The sequence below is a fragment of the Mustelus asterias genome, chromosome 3 (genome assembly GCF_964213995.1).
Source record: "Mustelus asterias chromosome 3, sMusAst1.hap1.1, whole genome shotgun sequence".
Classification (NCBI taxonomy): domain Eukaryota; kingdom Metazoa; phylum Chordata; class Chondrichthyes; order Carcharhiniformes; family Triakidae; genus Mustelus; species Mustelus asterias.
In genome coordinates this window covers 30200000-30218994 of record NC_135803.1, presented here as the reverse complement: position 1 = coordinate 30218994, position 18995 = coordinate 30200000, and the positions used below count along the sequence as shown (strand labels likewise).

General features: G+C 36.2%; 1 protein-coding gene across 10 annotated transcripts in view; it reads right to left on the bottom strand.

Moving 5' to 3' along the window:
- The window catches only part of lrch3 (leucine-rich repeats and calponin homology (CH) domain containing 3), a 128988-nt gene that overhangs the window by 14163 nt on the left and 95830 nt on the right, over positions 1 to 18995 (bottom strand). For 5 of the 10 annotated variants that reach the window (XM_078206822.1, XM_078206806.1, XM_078206790.1 and 2 more), the window contains exons 12-16: positions 17739 to 17793; positions 16386 to 16547; positions 14770 to 14826; positions 11854 to 11913; positions 699 to 759 (exon numbers count right to left, since the gene is read on the bottom strand). In XM_078206822.1, coding sequence (XP_078062948.1) covers positions 699 to 759; positions 11854 to 11913; positions 14770 to 14826; positions 16386 to 16547; positions 17739 to 17793 — 395 coding nt within the window. The remainder of the gene's footprint in view (positions 1 to 698; positions 760 to 11853; positions 11914 to 14769; positions 14827 to 16385; positions 16548 to 17738; positions 17794 to 18995) is intronic. The other 5 variants (XM_078206828.1, XM_078206848.1, XM_078206799.1 and 2 more) reach the window with 2 other exon arrangements.

Sequence of the window (18995 nt, the reverse complement as noted above, 5' to 3'; positions counted from 1 at the left end):
CTGAAAAGTAGTTCTGTACAATGTTTCTATCTCCTTCTGTCCCAAAGGCAGTGACTTCTGCTAATATTTTGTTCCATAGGCACTACATCACCAAATAACTTTTCTTTCCCCATTGGTGAGCAAAAACAGTGAGCTGTGCTAGTTTTTTAACTGGAGAAGTTACAGTGGTAACAGTTGCACTTGGCCAATACCTCATCAGTAGGAAATGCAGAATACTTACCAAGAGCAGGACTGGCTTTCCTTTAAGCCAAATTATACTGAGACAATTATAGTGCACCAAGTAACTCCAACTGCAATCAACTAATTCAACACAGATCAAAGGTGGAATTCTGTTTGTCAATACTACAGACACTGTTCCATCAGGGACCCATCAAATATGTGGGATTGGTTATTGGAAGGGGGTCCAGAGTTTTATGAACTTGTACCGCATAGACTCATTGCGCATTTTATAAGACAACCCATATCATATTTTTGTTAACCAACTTGATAGATAATACTTCAAATAATCATAGTTGAAATTGTTCCAAGTATCAAGATTTACCTTTAACAGAAAACAATATTGTTTAATACTACGAACACGAAACAAGATGAAATAAATATTTCACTGTCATCAATTGAAGAAAATACGATATACACCAACATTTTACATAGATTGACAACAGGAACAGTAGTGATTTTTACAATTAGTTTTATCTTACCTGTATGGACAGATGATTGGGTAATAGAGGCACTCGGTGACACAGGCGGTCTTTCTTCGTTCTATGAAAAAGATCAAGACCTTTTACAGTAGCAGAAAAACTGCTCTGAGGGAGTAGAAATAAGAAATGTGCAGCAAACTCATTATTAATCTCAGTTTGCTTCAGAATAGCAGAACATAGGCAGGTAGTATTTCTGTCATGTATCGTGCTTCCTCTTCAACACCAAAGCACATTAACACCTTTTAAATTCCTTCAGACTGAAGTGGTGGCGTCAATAAATCCACTCTGTAACAATTTTTGATGCAATTGAATATGGTGAATTTAAGTTAGGACAACTCAGACTGTTTGCTACGACAACAGAAGCAAAAAAGGGAAGGCTGCTTGGAGGGGTCGTGAATAAAAATACTCATTTCATCTTACTTCCAAAATCAAATCACAGCTAACCTATAAATATCAATTGACAAAGTCCAATCTAATCTAATTTGTATTTGACCTAGTTCTATCAGTTTCATTACATAAGCCATCACAAAAGACTACATAAGCAACTAGACTGTACCTCTTGATAAAACAGTGGAAGAACTCTGTGAATGTTGAAATTATTCCACTGTATAGAAAAGTCTACTTATACTATTGTACATCATACTCCTTTCAAGCAGATGTTCCAGTGGGGTAGTAGTAAAACATTTATACCAAACAGGTCTTAGACTTTATCTCCAATGTGTGCTGAGCAACTTGAACAGGAGGGATGTAAAGATCAGCTGGGGTTACCACTTGCAAGCGCTATCCAGTGACTCCTGCAGTTTAATAGGTTCAAATGGATTGTGGGCAAAGGAAAATTAATGCTCTGTTAAGGTATCCTCCAATTAGAATCTGATGAGAAAGAATAATGGATGATATTGGAATAGTGTAGGTTAGATGGGCTTTAGATTGGTTTCACTGGTCGGCGCAACATCGAGGGCCGAAGGGCCTGTACTGTGCTGTAATGTTCTATGTTCTAGGCACTTGATTGAGGTATTAAAAGGCTATCAGAACCCAAAGAATCAATTTCAAATGAAATAGTGTCTGAAAACAATAATCCATACTCTAGTAGGCTCCAAAGGTGCTATTATTTTACCCACAAATAAAGAAACTATGGTATCTCAAAATGCTTCTTCAACTGAGATGGATTTATAGCAAAGATCAAGGATCTTTTACATAGAAACATACATAGAAAATAGAAGCAGGAGTAGGCCATTAAGACTAAACTTATTGTTCCCAAACCTGGCAAGGAGGGTGAGTCCAAACAAGAGAATGAGAAGAAGAACTATGATTCGGTAAGGACAGAAAGAACCTTCAAAACAGACGAGCCAATCCATGTGAGGAACTTTGGGGACAGCCTCAGTTAGGTCCCCAGGATCGTAACGGAGAAAGTTGGCCCCGTGTCGGTGGCATTATTGTGCTCCCTTCAGAAGAAAAGGTCTCCAATCCAATCCACGTTCTCAGATCTGGCCCTGCCTCTAATTGATCTCAGATCACTTGCTAAGTGAAGGAAAAGGTCCCCCTCTCCGTGACGGGGATGCGGGGGAAGTAGGACTTAATGGGAGAGGGATGTTATAGATCTCCCTATGGGCCTTGATGAATATGAGCTCCCCTGTTAGGCAAGTGGAGGTTCGCCCAATAGGGAAGGAGCAGCAGTGGGTTTAAAATCAGCTGACTCCATTCAGGCAGGCAATCAAAAGACTTGGAGCTGACACCTGCTCCCTGTAGCCGCTGAACGGCGTTTCGAACACTGTAAAGAAAGGGTGATTGGTGACAGAAGACTGGCCTCTGTAAAATTATTACAGTATGCTACACCATATCTAGAGAAACGAATGGAATAGCACATTTTCTTAATGCCTTGAGCAGACAGGTAGAAAATAAACATGTGCATCAGATAATTTTCACCTCAGCTACAACTTGTCTATAGTTCGCTAGATTTGAAGGAAGTACATCAAGGTTCTGCATTCTCAAAATATTGTTAATTTCAGAATGACCTTTTTTGGAAAACAAGCTCCTGCACCATATGCCAGTTAGGTTGGATGCCAGGTCTTTCAGTATTTTGTTACAAATGGACTGTGATCAGAGTGTGCTGAAATTAAGACTCTTCACACCTTCTTCAGCTTATTCCTTTGACCACAAAAATGAGGAACTCTTTAGTTTGAGCATGCTTCTTGTACAACACAGATTTTTGAAACCCAACTATGGCAAGAATCACTATCATTTCTGTTCATGCCCTCCTCTCTCTTCTTTCAACATTGGTTATGCAGCTTTGGCCCCTCACCTAGGGTTTTGCAATGAAACAACAGATTATTTGTGTCAAGGCTACATGATAACTAAAGTGGTAGAAGTGAAACAATTATTTTTGAATTTAATATCCTTTCTGGCTTCATGTTGCTATCACTGTCAATATTCATTAGCAATACAATTTAGGAAAATCTGATTGTGAAAAGTCTTTCTTCTTCCAGATTTTCATTCCCTTCTCTTTTATCTCTGCACCCACCACCTCTCTGGCCTGGAATCAGTCATGAACATGGAACTATGAGGAGCTGCTTACTTCATAACCAATAATGCACCTTGATAACTGATTACTGGATGCAAAACTCGCACTGTGGAGAATTGGCTATGATAGTTTATCAGCCACCAAGTCAGCATACTTTTGTGGGTCAGAACTGAAAATTTAATTTCTAAATTGAGGCAGATGAACCCAAGTAGCAGAAAGAATTACACTGACTTGTTAGTAAGCGGATTGCCATGCTCCAAATGCAATACAAATACCATAGATCAGCATATATTATTTGTTCATCAGACCGAAGAATTTGGACTTTTCCTAGTGAACTTATAATCTCCAATTCCGAAAAATTCTTTTTAAAACATAAACAATACTTTGAGATTATTTCTAACTCTTGAAATATTGAAGTAAATTCATTTTACACAACTTGCAATTTCCAAGTTAATATTTCTTAATGTTTTCGTAACTATACAGCAGTAATTGACAACCAAAAAAATTGCATAGCGAGAGCATAAGTGAATCTGTTATGAGCAGAAAAGGAATTTTTTTAAAACACCAATGAGCTGGTACCAAAGTCCAGATGCCAACACAAAAATTGTGAGGGCTGCATTTCAATGTAGACTGAATCTGTACCAGGACAAGGATGCTCAGGTATTTATACTCCTCTGAAATAGGATGCAAGATTTCATTGTGAATAACCTCCAGAATCAATCTACTCATAATTATTTTACAGCACTGTGATTAGTTTTGAATCTCTCCTGTTTTACCACAAAAACAAGTCTATTTTTGGTTGTTAGTGAGGGTAAGAGGTCCATTTTGATAATGTTACAAGGAATTTGTTAGTGTACAATTTACTTTGGAAATGAAGAGGACTTGCTGCACCTTTCATTACTAAGTAAGTGATTCAAATTTTTCATTTCAGTTAACACTGGATTGTGCAGTAATACAATGGGTTTTATGCATGCATTATTACTGCAGAAGTTTTCTGTGCATCAAATCTGGCAATATCAATTACTAATTTGGTTTTATAGCCTTGATATTTTACATAACTAAACATAAATCGAGCTTTGAGTTCCTTTTTCTCATGGGAGCTTGTTTCATATTCATGTTAAAATATATGTCCTGGGTCAGGTAATGTCTACATTTTCTATCTTTTTTTAATATGAGTGACACATACCGTTAGAGTCTCCTAGTCAGCATGAAGAGTTTTTCTACATTAGCGACAGAGATAGAGGGAAAGAGGATAAGAGACAGGTGAAAGGATAGCTTTCAGTATATGAGGCGGAATAATTGTCTACATAAGAATGAAAGATCATTTTCAGAGACACAGTAAACAGAACACAATCATGACATATATTGCAAGGAAAAATCTGTTGGATGATTCAGTATTTTATAAGAAAATTTGTCATAACTGATGCATACAAATTTGTTCTTGTCTGATGATAAAATAAGTAAACAGTATAAATCTACAATGAAGGCCTAAACATTCTTCTGTTTCTATATCACAGTTAATGCACACAATTGCATATTTTGTAGAAGTTGCATTTTTGCACTGGTGATATTTCAGAACATAAAAAACATTGAAATAAACTATATTCATATTACAGCATGAAAAGAAAATCTATCCAATTTTTGAAAATATCCTTTAACTCAGTTTTCAAAACATTTCAAAAACCAAAAACAATAAGTACCTTTTATTGCACAAAACAAAAACAAAAGAAAACATTACGTGGGGAAATATAAATTTGGTTCCAGGGCACATCTGAAATTTCACTGATTGCACAGATAGGGAAATTCTAAGGATGTGGATAGAATCTTTGACATTATATAAAAATACTACTGCAATCCTCAATATGTTTATATTTTACAGTTCTGCATTAATGTATCATCTCGTTCAATATTTCTTTTAATTTAAAAAGGTTAAAATAGAATTCGAAAGGATGAAGATAGTTTTGCAGTTCTAAGAGTTTTCTTGCAATTCAAAAGTTAGTCGACACATGCAGATTGGGTAGAACCTTTCACCAGCTAACTGCATTGCCTTAAAACGATCAGCACATTCTGTGTATAGAGAATTTGGCTTCTTATTTATTTTAAATGTTGGGAACACTGTAACCATTTGAATCTTTCTCAATTTGTAGCTCTCTCAAATAACTCAGCAATAACAGAATATGGTAGACAATACTTTACTGACTCCATACAAAATGTGAATATAACAGCAGAACTTAATTGCATTCTGAATGTCTTTTTGTATGAAAAGCTGTGAAGTATGGTCTGGTGAAAGGAACCACACCCAGTCACAAATTCAGGCACAGAATGAAAAAAATACAAGGGTCTATACAAAGCCACAAACTCCACACAAGCTGCTCAGTCACCTTGCTGTGTGAGCCAGGCCTCCGTTTAATGGTATTGGTGTTACTGTCAATCTCAAAGAAGAAGTGCGGTTCAAAGCCATTCTGTTACAGAAAGAAGCAGAGGAGAAAGCTTTAGGCAAGAAAGTTCAACAGCTTGCAAATAATTAGCAAGGGACAGCCTTGAGGGAAGACGTATAGAGTATTCTGTCTTATTTCAATGACTTGCAAAAGTTGCTCTGTGGCAGTTTTAGCTTTCCCACAGAAAATGCACAAATGCATATTTAGAGGTTGCTACAGAACTGCATCAAAAGAAGCTTCACGTTAACTCAATTTCTAGATTCTAAGAAACTGATTTTTTTTTCTAAATCAAAATTGGCTGGTCAACCAATATCAGAAGCCATCATTCTCACTCTGAAAAAAATGATTATTTCCGAATAAAGTTGATTTTTAAGTCAGCAAAAGTTCAGTCAGAAATTCCAAAGCATTTTACTCTGAATTTGTGGACTTTACTAACTTTTTTCAAATTAACATTTTATCCAATCATACCAGGTTTTGGGAAAAAAATTCTTTGCTGAGTTAAATTTTGAGTATTATATGGTATGGGATAGTGCAAGTCGCAAATGATAAAACATGATCACAACTAAAACTTGGATCCTATAACCTTATAATGGAGTGGGTACAGGCAACCAGTATACTATGTATTGATCAAAGCAAGGTATTGAACACTATGTAAGAATTTTGGATGCATTTATCTACCGTTCCCTTATCAAGCAGCAAATTTGGTCATAAAAGAAAAAAAACTGATGTATATGCAGGTAATACTGATATAATGGATCCATCCAATGTTCCCTTCATGAAGAAAAAATCTTGCCTGATTACAGTACAGACTTCAAAGGTCACAATAATTGCAGCAAATATTTGCAATTTTTCTTCAGCACCGTAGGTACATGTCAACGCCCTGTCTTATATGCCAGAGAGTCAATTTGTCAATGCTTCACAAGAAAAAATAGCTTTCCTCCTACATGCAATGGATACTGTCAACATTATCCAATTCGATCAGTCAGAATGCACAACAAGAGCTGCATGGTAGAATCAAAGGTAGCTACAACAGCATTTTTCTCCATTGACAGTTGGGCAGACCTTTAGGTAGGAAATGTCTGGAGATGGGTTGATAATGTTTGAGTGTCACAGTTATAGATTTTTGTAATTAGTGTTTGTCCCAAAGGTCGCTGTAAATGTTAAATGAATACGTTAAAACGTTACAGATTTCCTCAAAAGAAACTTTCTGGGGTTTCCTGCTAGCTGTCATATACAGAGGTTTATTATTTCAAGATTAGAGTGTCCACATTTTTGAAACAGATGATGCTTGCTAATGTGCATATGTCAATGAGCTTTGTTGGGCATTTCTGTTACTAGGATTTGGAATAGAGTAGAGCAGGTATGATTTTGTAAGTAGTTTAAAGAAATTAACAATGAGATTTCCACTTTCAGGATTTTACGGAAATGACTGTTGTGGGTGGGGTGGACACTATAAGCGTATACATATGTGAGTTACAGTGCTCGTTTACATCATGTAACTTAGTTGCATTCATTTTGCTTCTGTATGCATGATTTGGTTCTTTTTGTTCTGGAAGAGCAACCAGGAATGCAGCCTGCAACATCTATTTTAAAGGGCCAAGATCTGAGGGAAATATGGTCAATAAATTAATAAGAAATCGGCAACTCCAAGAGTGCAAGAAATCAAGTGTGCCTGAGAAAAAATTCAGATCCTCATATCTTTTAAAAGAAATTACTGCAATGTATAATTGGTGGAACCTGAAGGTCCAGCCGACGAGAGCAGCGGAAAAATCCAGCCATTGTCCCAGCTGCGTCAACCTAAAGCTCTGGAATTCTCTTCCTTGATGTCTTCATCTCACTGTCTTCCTTTGAGGTTGTCTTTAAAACTCATTATTTCAGCCAAGCATTTGGATATCCCTGCTAATACACTCTGCTTTGGCTCAGTGTGTTTTTTATTATAACTATGTGAATCACTTGAAGGAATTTTTAAAATGTTAAAATGTTCTGGAAAAATGCAAGCTATTGTCCAATATTATTTTAACAGCACAACATCAACTTATTTATTTTAGCCTCACCTGTAAAGTTAGTGAAATCTGTACAAATACTATTTTCAGGCTTAAACTATCTCTAATCTTTCTGCAAGAATCTAGTTTTGGCTTTGAAAAAAATCTGAATTATCATCAAAATGTACAAAATAGAGTCATAAACTAAAGCTTTCAGGAAGGGGTAAGTCAACAGATTTAGAAAATAAATCCCATGCATTCAGCACACATATTCCTCTCAGTAATTTCAATATTCATCGTTGATGCAAACTGCTGACATGTACTTAAAAGATTTTCCTCTCCAATGAATGTTCAAATGGTGGGTGCACCTGCAGCTAACCGATAATCAGAATATATCCCAATTACATTCAGTGCAATCCTCAACTTCGTGTGTTATATAAGTCGCATATTCAGGGTAAGCTCTTTAGTTGTCAGCTTTTCTGGGGCTATTACTCTCCATGAACCTGTTGTTCAATTTTCTTAGTTTTCTAAACCTGCAAACATGGGCATACTATACACAGTCCAAAATAACAGCTGCAGAATTCAACAAACAGATCATCCAATTATTATGGTGGGTTTTTGGGATCGACCAACAAAGTACCAGAATACCAATATTACACAAGTTACAGAAAAACACATACATTACATCAGTACAATTCTCATGTCCAAACTCATGTACAATTAAGTTGTGTAAAGTAATGGCTATTGATTCATATTGTCCCAACAGAACTCCAAATGTACTTGGTACAAATCAACAGCTCTTTTGTGTTACATCATTTAATATGTCATCAGATGTTACAAAGGAAAAAAGTGCATAATTACTCCAGCGCCTTCTAATCAGAAATGAATAAAACTACAATATTAAGACATAGCTTTTTCAGTGGCTTGCTTAATTGCTCCTAGATTGACAAAAGTAACGAGGCAGAGCCAGTGATTTTAAATTGCTGCTTCTGTTAGATCTATATTTTTGAACTTAAGAAGCAAAAAATCTGATATTAGTACAAAAGTGAGGTTTTACCAGGCAGAAAAATGAACTCACAAGATAACACTAAAAAAACCTCTGGAAAACTTTTACCACAAAATACTTTACATTAGATTTCAGGAAGTCCTAAAGGTAAAGATTTGCTGCGCATCACAATGAAATTCAACAGGTTCAGCACCAGCGTGACTTCATGTTTCACTGTTCTGCAATGGACTAGCTGCTGCACTCCCAACATAACCACTGACTGTGAGACAACAGTAAAATTGAACAAATCTGTAATCTATTGGCAATCATAAACTTATCAAGTTTTCAGCATGCAATATTCTGCAATCAACACATAGCTCTGTGTTATATTAAAACAATCATGTGTACAATGAAGAGGTCAACCTTGGATTTAATGTTCCCAACTATAATTTAGTACATGTTCAAAAGCAAGAAAACCAGCCTCACCCATTACTGCTACACATCTTAAAAACTCTCAAGTAACCCAGGTTGAGGAAAAATATGACATGGCAACTGTTATAGGGTTTCACCTGGAAATTTTTAAAAATCTATTTGGCAATAAAAAAAATGCTTTTAAAACATGCAGTTTTATTTGTTTATGTAAAATTATTCATGATTTTACTGAGCTAACAATTTCCCTGCCATAAGATTAAATATAATATCCTAACAGCATGATGGCATAGTGGTTAGCATGTTCTCCCTATGTCTGTGTGGATTTCCTCTCACAACCTAAAGATGTGCAGATTAGGTGGATTAGCCATGCTAAATTGCCCCTTAGAGTCCAAAAAGGGGAGGGCCTGAGTGGGACGCTCTTTCAGGGAGTCTGTGCAGATTCAATGGGCTAAATGGCCTCTTTCTGCATTTTAGGGATTCCAGGGTTCTATTTTAACAGCTTCAAGGTTCTGAGATTTGCCACATTTTCTTCCAAAAGGAATCATTCAAAAAAAATCAATGAAAAGAGGTAATGCCTTATATTGTGCTGTCGTACTCAATTTCAGCCTCTGGGTGGTTTAATGATTAATGAAGAATTATCTATAACAAAATATCATGCTTAAAATGACTGTTACAATTGATCAGCACAACGTTCCTCTGGTTGTAGGAATCTTAGCATGAATGTGCCTAATTGGTTTGTGGTACATAAACAATGAGCAAAATAAAAGAAATGTAAGGTATCTCAGTGAAGGTAACTGACCAATGAAGAATTGAAACTAATGTAACTGGAAACAAAAACAAACATCCTTTACAAACAAAAAGTTAATAAAATGATGAAATAAGAAAGAATTAAAGTCAGAAAAGATAAACAGGATGCAATAAACAGAAATTATGAAAGCAAACAGAAATTATGCTTTTTTGATAAACCTAAAATTAGTTTAATTTACATTTTAAAAAATAAATAAAATTTACAAAATGTCATGTCAAGGTGAGTTTAAAACTGGAAAGAATTTGAAAGTGACAAGTAGAAACAGCAAAAATGCAGTTTAAAAATTATAATTAGTGATTCGGGCACATATATTTCTTGTAAAAACAGAGCAGTGACTTTGAAGGCAGAACTAGTGGATTTCTGCTCACTTCTTTGTACAGCTGCCATTTAAAATAACTTGACCAGAAAACATTCTAATGCACAGGTACTCTAAAACATTGAGATGTATAAGTGATATAATATTATATACATCTATTTTGAAGCGTGTAGACATGCATTCTGGTGATTTCTGTGAGCTTCACCAATGAGTAACCCATTAGTTATTACTGTAGATAGAATATTCAGCAGGTGTTGAGTACATGCAACATAACAATTCCATGCCTCACTTTCCAGCAAGATTGGCACACCATTACTAACTATAGATTCAAGTCAAATTCAGCTAACCATGAATAAATCACTACGCAACAAAACTCATGTGAATAGCACAAACCACAGCAGATCACTTGGAAAGCTTGTGAATTTTCAAGGTTTGCATTTTTCATCATCTTTCCACCCATTTTGTTCATTTAAGCACTTGCATAAAGGCATAATTAATTGAGTGACCTCAAAAGACATGCACTTTAAGGCTTTATTCCCTTTTCTTTAAAGCCCCCATCTTAAATGGATCTTACAGTCAGCAGGGTTAAATCATTAATTCTATTACTGACAGGTGAGAATACTCCTACAAACAAGAGAAAGGCTCCCAGCAAAGGCAATTGATCTGAGACTGTTTAAATATCTGGTTTGGAGTAGGATTGGTGGTTATAGGAATGTTATTCATGATTTGATCATGTCGCACATCCAGTCAGTGAAAGATCAGCAAAACAATACAATCATTCAATTACCTTGCTGAAGAAAGCATAGGTTAAAACAGTGAATCTAAAGTCACTGATGTCATTCAATTTTTAATACATTATGCACCACCTTAGCAGCAATTTAAAAAAAATTACTTTCAACAAAGTGAGAAATTGCAGAACCAGGGAAGGAGATGATTATGGCCCAGTATCAGCATTAAGTGCTTCTACGTAAGTTGTTGTATTAGATGTAAATTAAGGATCCAGTGCCTCCATCCAAAATGTGCCAAATAACCAGCATAAATTATTCTACTTCCCACTTCAGCCATTTTCTAGTAAGATTGCCAATTGGGGGCCTTTTATCCTGTGGACCTGCATTATAAAATGAATGAAGTTGCCCAGATTCATTTCAGGTAAACACATTACAAGCAGTTAAGTGAAATGATGTTCATCTCATTAGTTTAGGCTGGATTCACACTCAAGTACAAGTGGTGAAAATATATTGTACATCACTTTACTCCATTTCCTATCCATTGTGCTCTTTGCCAAGTCAATGGTACAGCGTTCTTTTTGAACACTGTACCATTGTAATTTAATAGAAGAACAGCACCACTATATTTTTTTCCATTCAAGAGTCTGATTTGTCTCTTCATTTTTACAGCCAATCCAAATGCAAGATAAATCAACTTTTCTTCATTTTTGTGCAAACTAAGTTATTAATAAAAAAGATGTCATTTAACAAGGTTTTGACAAGCTTTTCCACAAGTGCCATTAGATATTCTCCAGTGATGGAATTCAAGGAATTCTTCTGTTTTTATGTGGGTTGTGCTTTTCAGTAAAGCTTTAGCTAATGGTTGGTAAACTGATAGGTTACATATCATGCCATTTCTATGATCTAATCTTCTATAACGCAGGCCAATCCATGCAGACACACTCTTACCACTAACAAGGCGCTATCATCTGTGTGCTGGGACCGTCTGATAGGGAAATATTTGGGGAGCTGAGGGAGGGGAATGGGGAGAGAGATGAATAAATAAATAGAAATCACAACAAATTCTCAACAGTCACATGTAGGGACAAGCAACCTAATCATCAGAAGAGTTAAACCAAACTAAGATAATGCAAATTCTGTATGGATGCAAACAATTAACATACGCTAAATAACTTGGAAACTCAATCAATTTCGGGAAACTAGGCTATGCATCTTACTTCATATTTTACTTTGTATGTCCTGGCTTTCCTCAATTCAAACCATTACTCATACTGTCATTTGTTGTAACTGTTTTCAGGATCTAGATAGCAGTACATTTAATTAAACTGCATATGCTACAGCACGTGTCTGTAAAATGATTGGGAAATTTAGCACCTTCTAATTACTGGACTTTGAAGATTCAGTGGTTCTAATTATCAGAAGTGGCAGAAGGTGGGAGTATGGGAATGGAAACTAACCAACAGATTAACTCTGGTTGGAGTAATTGATGGAAGTGCAGTGGAGTGTTGTTGATATTAAAGTAGGGCTTCATTTTTGACTAAGATAGTAATAATGTCCAAAAATACACATTATGTTAAATAGGACAAGCTAGCTACAAAACAATGAAAATTACATAGTTACTTTAAATGCAACATGGATTAAAAAAAATTGGCTGAGTGACAGGAAATAAAGTAGTCGTGAACAGTTGTTTTTCAAGTTGGAGGAAGGTTTGCAGTGGACTTCCCCAGGGATCGGTGTTAGGACCCCTGTTCTTCCTGATATATAGTAATGACCTAGACGGTGGTGTAGAGAGCACAAATGAAAAATTTGGGAATGATATAAAACTTGGAAGTAGTGTGAAACATGAGGAAAACTGTATTGAACTATTGGCAGACATAGGTTGGTGGAATGCACAAACAAGTGGCAGATGAAATTTAATGCAGAGTGTGTGAAGTGATTCATTTTTGTAGGAAGAATGCAGGGAGGCAATACAAAATAAAGGGTACAATTCTAAAGGGGATGCAGGAGCAGAGAGACCTGGCTGTACATGTGTTTAAATCATTGAAGGTGGCAGGACAAGTCGAGAGAGTGGTTAATAAAGCATATAACAGCCTGGGCTTTATCAACAGAGACAAAAGTACAAAAGCAAGAAAGTTGTGTTAAGCCTGTAAAAAGCACTGGTTTGGCCTCAACTGGAATATTGCATCCATTCTGAGTACGACACTTTGGGAAGGATATGAAGGCCTTAGAGAGGGTGCAGAGAAGATTCACAAAAATGGATCCTCATGGATGAGGAATGTCAGTTATGTAGAAAAACTGGAGAATTTGGGGTTGGTCTTCTGGGAGAAAATATGTTTTGAGGAGATTTGATAGAGGTATTCAAATCATCAGTGGTATGGACAGAGTTGGTAGGGATAAACTGTTCCTATTAGTGGAAGAATCGAGAACCAGAGGACACAGATTTACGGTAATTGCCAAAAGAAACAAAGGTGACATGAGGAAAAATGTTTTTCATGCAGCGAATGGTTAATATCTGGAATGCACAGCCTGACTGTGTAGTGGAGGCAGGGTCAATTGAGGTTTTCAAAATGGAAATGTATCTGAAAAGGAAAAACTTGCAGAGGTACAGAGAAAAGGCAGCGCCACGACACTGGGTAAATTTCTCTTTCAGAGGACAAGGGGCGAATGGAAGCCTTCTGTGCTGCAACCATTCCATGATTCTATGAATACTACATGCTGACACATCTTCCACCTTTATTAGACGATTAAGGAATTAAGGTGAGAATGATTACCATTTCAGAATTGTTGTTAAATCAGTACTGATTAGTTGTTACCATATTTTTGGACAAATGGGGCAGTATCAACAGAGAAATACTTCGTCTAATCTGACCTTTTTGAGCAGAAAAGTTTGTATTCAGGTGCAAATGTGTTCCTGATATTACAACATATCTACTTGAAATTTAAGTTGCTGTAAGTCTTTCTAAAAAGTCATATTTCAAGTTAAATACAACTCTTTTTCCAGAACCATTCTGAAGTAGTCATATTTGACTCAAAAAATTAACTGTTTCTCACTCCACAGATGCTACCAGACTTTGAGTATTTTCAATGCTTTCTGTTTTTATTTCAGATTTCTAGCATCAGCAGTTTGTTACTTTGAAGTGTGAATCAAGGATCTGTCTCAACTTAAATTACCTCCTGGTTAAACTTGGGAGTTCCATTGGGAATGGACAAAATATTTAGTGAGAAACAAAAAAAGTGCAATCTGATGAATGTTTGTGCGCGAGTATCCAATTAAGGGGGTTGAGGGAGATGGGGTGGTGTGTACGTGGTAGTTCCAGCTTCACACATCAAGATGAGCTTGAAACATTCACTCAATCTCAATGCTCCCAAAAAAACAGACATTTGTTTTGAATTCTGAGTTTGGAAATGTTGTTTTCCTTGTACTATTCAATTATGTCAATAAAAAAATGTTCACATGGATATTTATCAAATATATCAGAAAAATGACTGTTCACTCCAATAAAGCAATACAGTAAAAGGGGTTCATCAGTCAATACTGAGAAGGAAAATCTATATAATTTACAAACTTGATATTAGGACATGGAACAGTTATTATGGAATATTTACATACTTCAGGAAACCTATGAATACTACAATAATCCCCAAATTAATTACCTGATTGTTACAACACAAAGAAGTGTTGCAAATAAATTACATATTCTGATTAGTGACGTTTTTCACCTACAAGAAGTTAGGATGACACTGTCCTTTGAAGTGAAAAGTTACGTAAAACTAACATAAAGGTCCTTCAAACAACGGGTGAAACAAACCTCCCACTGTTCACTCCATTCTCTAAAATCCAGCTAAACCTGCTTAACGACTTACATCACTGTGATCGCTGTCTGAGGGACTCTGTTTCTGAGGGCTTTGGCCACTCTTTTGCTGCAGAGAAATAAAGCACAAACACTAGCATCTTAATCACCATTCCTATAAATTATATTAAAGTGGCAGCTCCGCAAACAGCATATTGATTAACAGGTTTGAACTGCTCCTAACTCAGATAAAATACTTTCCTGAACGCAAGTAACTTGCAACTAAATAGCAATGTTTCCATCTTTTATTCATACTTGAAACCACCATGAGAAAATGGAGCTGATTGTTCAAAAAGTGATTCTGAAATTCTGACATATTGTAAAGTATTAAATGTGAAAGTGCAACAGTATAAATTATCTTGACAAATACAGTCCAACTATATCCAAACAACGCCTTCAAGATGTTCCAAGGTAGTCATTACAAGGTACACCCAACCCACATATGCGCCAGTGATAATTAAAAGGCCCCAAGTTTTATATTTTAATTAACATTTTGTATTAGTATTAACATGTGAAAATTTTCTTTGGCATTAATCAAGTCAAACATATTGTTACAGGCTATGTTTGCTATCACTCTTAAGTTATTTCCAAGAATGTGATTTGTGAAACATATTCATCTGATGGGAAAAACATCAATAAAATTGATAAAGTTGAACATCTAACTTTCCTGATTGCTCAGTTAGTAAAATCAACCGGTAAGATCCTCAAATCAGATGTCTGTTCTGTACCATGAATGACATCAAGAGCACCAGAACTTGATATTCCTGGAGTAGGAAGGAACCTTCTAGGAAGGTAGGAAGCTTCTACCCCTATTTAGAATCCAGTCTGCATGAACACTGGAACAAGGAGAGGAATGTGATTCCGCTTTTGCCTCACATACAAGTTGATGCCAAAATCTCATGTCATAAACAAAGGTCAGCCATTTTGATATGGACTGCAGGACACAACCTTTTGAAAAAGAAATAAGAGGATAAGAAAGTGGTAAAAAAAACAGAAAAACAGAACAAATTTTGTGAGAACTGTTAACTTCATTTCAAGTCTGCAAAGTGATGGATTACTTTTGAAAGAGATATAGTTGAGTTACATGATAGTATCATTGCTTGAATTCTAATTTACTCATTTGAAATGCCATGATGGTTTAAATACAAGGAGAGTTTTTAAAGTCACTGAGGAAATACATGGTGAAATAAGTCCCCAACCACCTTTGAGATGACAGGCAAGGGAAGTAACATTTTAAAAACAGTTCTCCCATGGATGCTACAACTTTTGATGAACTTAAATTCAGTTAAAATATTAGGGGATGTTGCGCACAGACAGGGGAACCACAGAGCTCATACTTAGCAGTCACAGACTGAGTGGTTACAGAATACTATCAGAAGAAGTCTGGAAGAAATTTCTCAACTATCTTTGAGAAATTTGGAAACAGGGATTGGCATTTCATCCCTTTAAGCATGCTCTGCCATTTTATTAGCCATTTAGCTTGGTAAAAATTAAGAAAGGTTAAAACGGAAACAAAGTAGAGCATCCATATTTAACTTCTTCAGTAAAATGACAAACTTGCTTCTTTCTAGGATTGCCTGCAAAATGACTGCTGCATTATTATTAGATCTTTAAAATAATAGTGCTTACTCTCACAAAGTCAAGAACAGCTTCTTTCTGAATTTGTTTGGTTCGAATTCTTTCCTCTTCGTATTGCTGAGCTGCAAGCTGTGCCTCTCTTCTGGTCCGTTCCACCAGCAGTTGTTCACGTCTCCTCTGTAGCTCCAATTCTGTGCACCCCACATTCGAAGCCTAAGAAGTACAGCATTCAAACCTGTTAATACGTTGATCAATCACTTTCAATTTAAAAAAATCTTTTTACAACATTAGGTCCCAGTTTACATAATGTAGAACTATTTTAAGTAAACTTATTTTGCTTAACCAGTGAAAGGAAAAGATCAGCACAAATGAATTCCAAACATCTGAGAGATTTAAATAGTTGAAGATCCATGCCACACAATTATATTTTCCTGGCTGTTTTAGGGATTGAAGCTATTCATTCCTTATTGGCTTCCTGGAATGGAATGCTCATAATACAACCTGCGCTGATGTCTGGCATTCACATTCTAACCAACTGAGGGAAGACAAGCAACCATCAAGCCTGAATTTACTTGATTATCCCATATTGGGAAAATTTAACCCCAATTTCCACCATTATGCAGTGGAGTGCATTCATTATGAAAAGGAGAAAAGGGAAATTAGGATGGGAAGCAGAACAAAACACTTAAATTTAAGAAAGTGCCTCCGTTTCAAGTACTTTTCATTGACAGGATAGAAGCTAAATAAAATACTAATTTCTCTACATCAATGGCACACTAAAGTAAACAGGACTTAACTTTTCTATTTAACTCTATACGATCTTTTAAATCTTGTTTCACCATAGCTGTAAATCATAGAGTTATAGAGGTTTACAGCATGGAAACAGGCCCTTCGGCCCAACTTGTCCATGCCCCCCTTTTTAAAAAAAAAACCCTAAGCTAATCCCAATTGCCCGCATTTGGCCCATATCCCTCTATACCCATCGTACCCATGTAACTATCTAAATGCTTTTTAAAAGATAAAATTGTACCCACCTCTACTACTACCTCTGGCAGCTTGTTCCAGACACTCACCACCTTGTGTGTGAAAAAATTGCCCCTCTGGACACTTTTGTATCTCTCCCCTCTCACCGTAAACCTATGCCCTCTAGTTTTAGACTCCCCTACCTTTGGGAAAAGATATTGACTATCTACCCTGTCTATGCCCCTCATTATTTTATAGACCTCTATACGGTCACCCCTCAGCCTCCTACACTCCAGAGAAAAAAGTCCCAGTCTATTCAGCCTCTCATTGCATTTGATTTTTTTCCAGACCAATTTTAACATTCTAATTGCAATTTCCCACGCACTTCATTAATATTATCGTTCTGAAGACATTGAATAAGATTAACTGCTTGATAATTACCACATTTTGGCCACTAGATGGAGCTTGAGACATCAAGCTAGCATCTGTAAATCCACTGGAATGAGAAAGAAATTAAATCACAGTTCAGTAACAAAATTCTTTTTTTTAATAAATACACAGGTGTTAGATTTAGAATCTTCAACAATATTGGCAAAAGTTAGCTTTATCAAATGATATACCCAGTAAAATATGTTAAAAATACATCAATATTGAGATTTAAAATCACATTAAATTGCACAGGCTACACATAAATTAGACTGTCCTTGAAATTACTGGAATGATGGTGGTACATGCCAATACAGAATTGCAACTTGTTGCCCCAAACAAACAGTTGTCCATTACATAGCAAGTCAACATGTAACAGTTATAATCCAGTGTCTTTAATTAAAGATACTCCAGGCTAATTGCCCTTGAAGGTAGGATTGTTTTCCATTTCCTGTTGAGGAAATGCCTTGCCAGTTTCTGCAGGGTAGCTATTCACTGCAGTTCTCCTGCAGAGAGATAGTGTAAAGCAGCAGTACTTTCATTGGGACAGGATACTGTTATTCTTTGGCAAACATCACGCAGCTGTTATCCTCTTGATTTTATTAGTTTGATTTTTTTGTTTCAGATACAGCAAGTCAGAGAATTGGAGGTGGATAATGAATAGCTACTGCAAAGGTAGAAATGAAAGAAAATACTTCAAAGAAGCTCTGAACAGCTTTTTTTACACAATCATGGGAAGTGAGTGCCACTGGCAAGGCCAGAATTTTTCAACCTCCCTAAACTAAGTTGTGGTGATGCTTCACCTAAATTTTCCAAGTGTTAAATAAAATTTAAACTTTCACACTGTATCCCTAAAAGCAAACTGACTACTCAGGAGTCCCATTGTTCAGACTACTGCTCCCTTTAAAGCAAGTCACAAGAACCTACAAAAACTGGAGTAGATCATTTGGCTCTTCCAACTTGCTCCGCCATTCAGTAAGATCACAACTAATCTTCTACCTCAATTTCACCTTCCAGGCACAATCCCCCTACCTACTGATTCCCTTGGCATCCAAAAATATATTGTTATCCTGAATGCTTGAGACTGTGTAATTGCTTGAAAACATCCAGCTAACTTGGATATGAAGGTCACATTAACTACTTACGTAGCTTGAAGCAGACAAGAGAAAAGGCAGCAGCCGACAGCAGTGGCAGCACTGCATATCACTCTCAGAAAGGAACTTTAGTAAGGGAATTAGATAGACTAAAACAGGACAACTAAACTACAGGAAG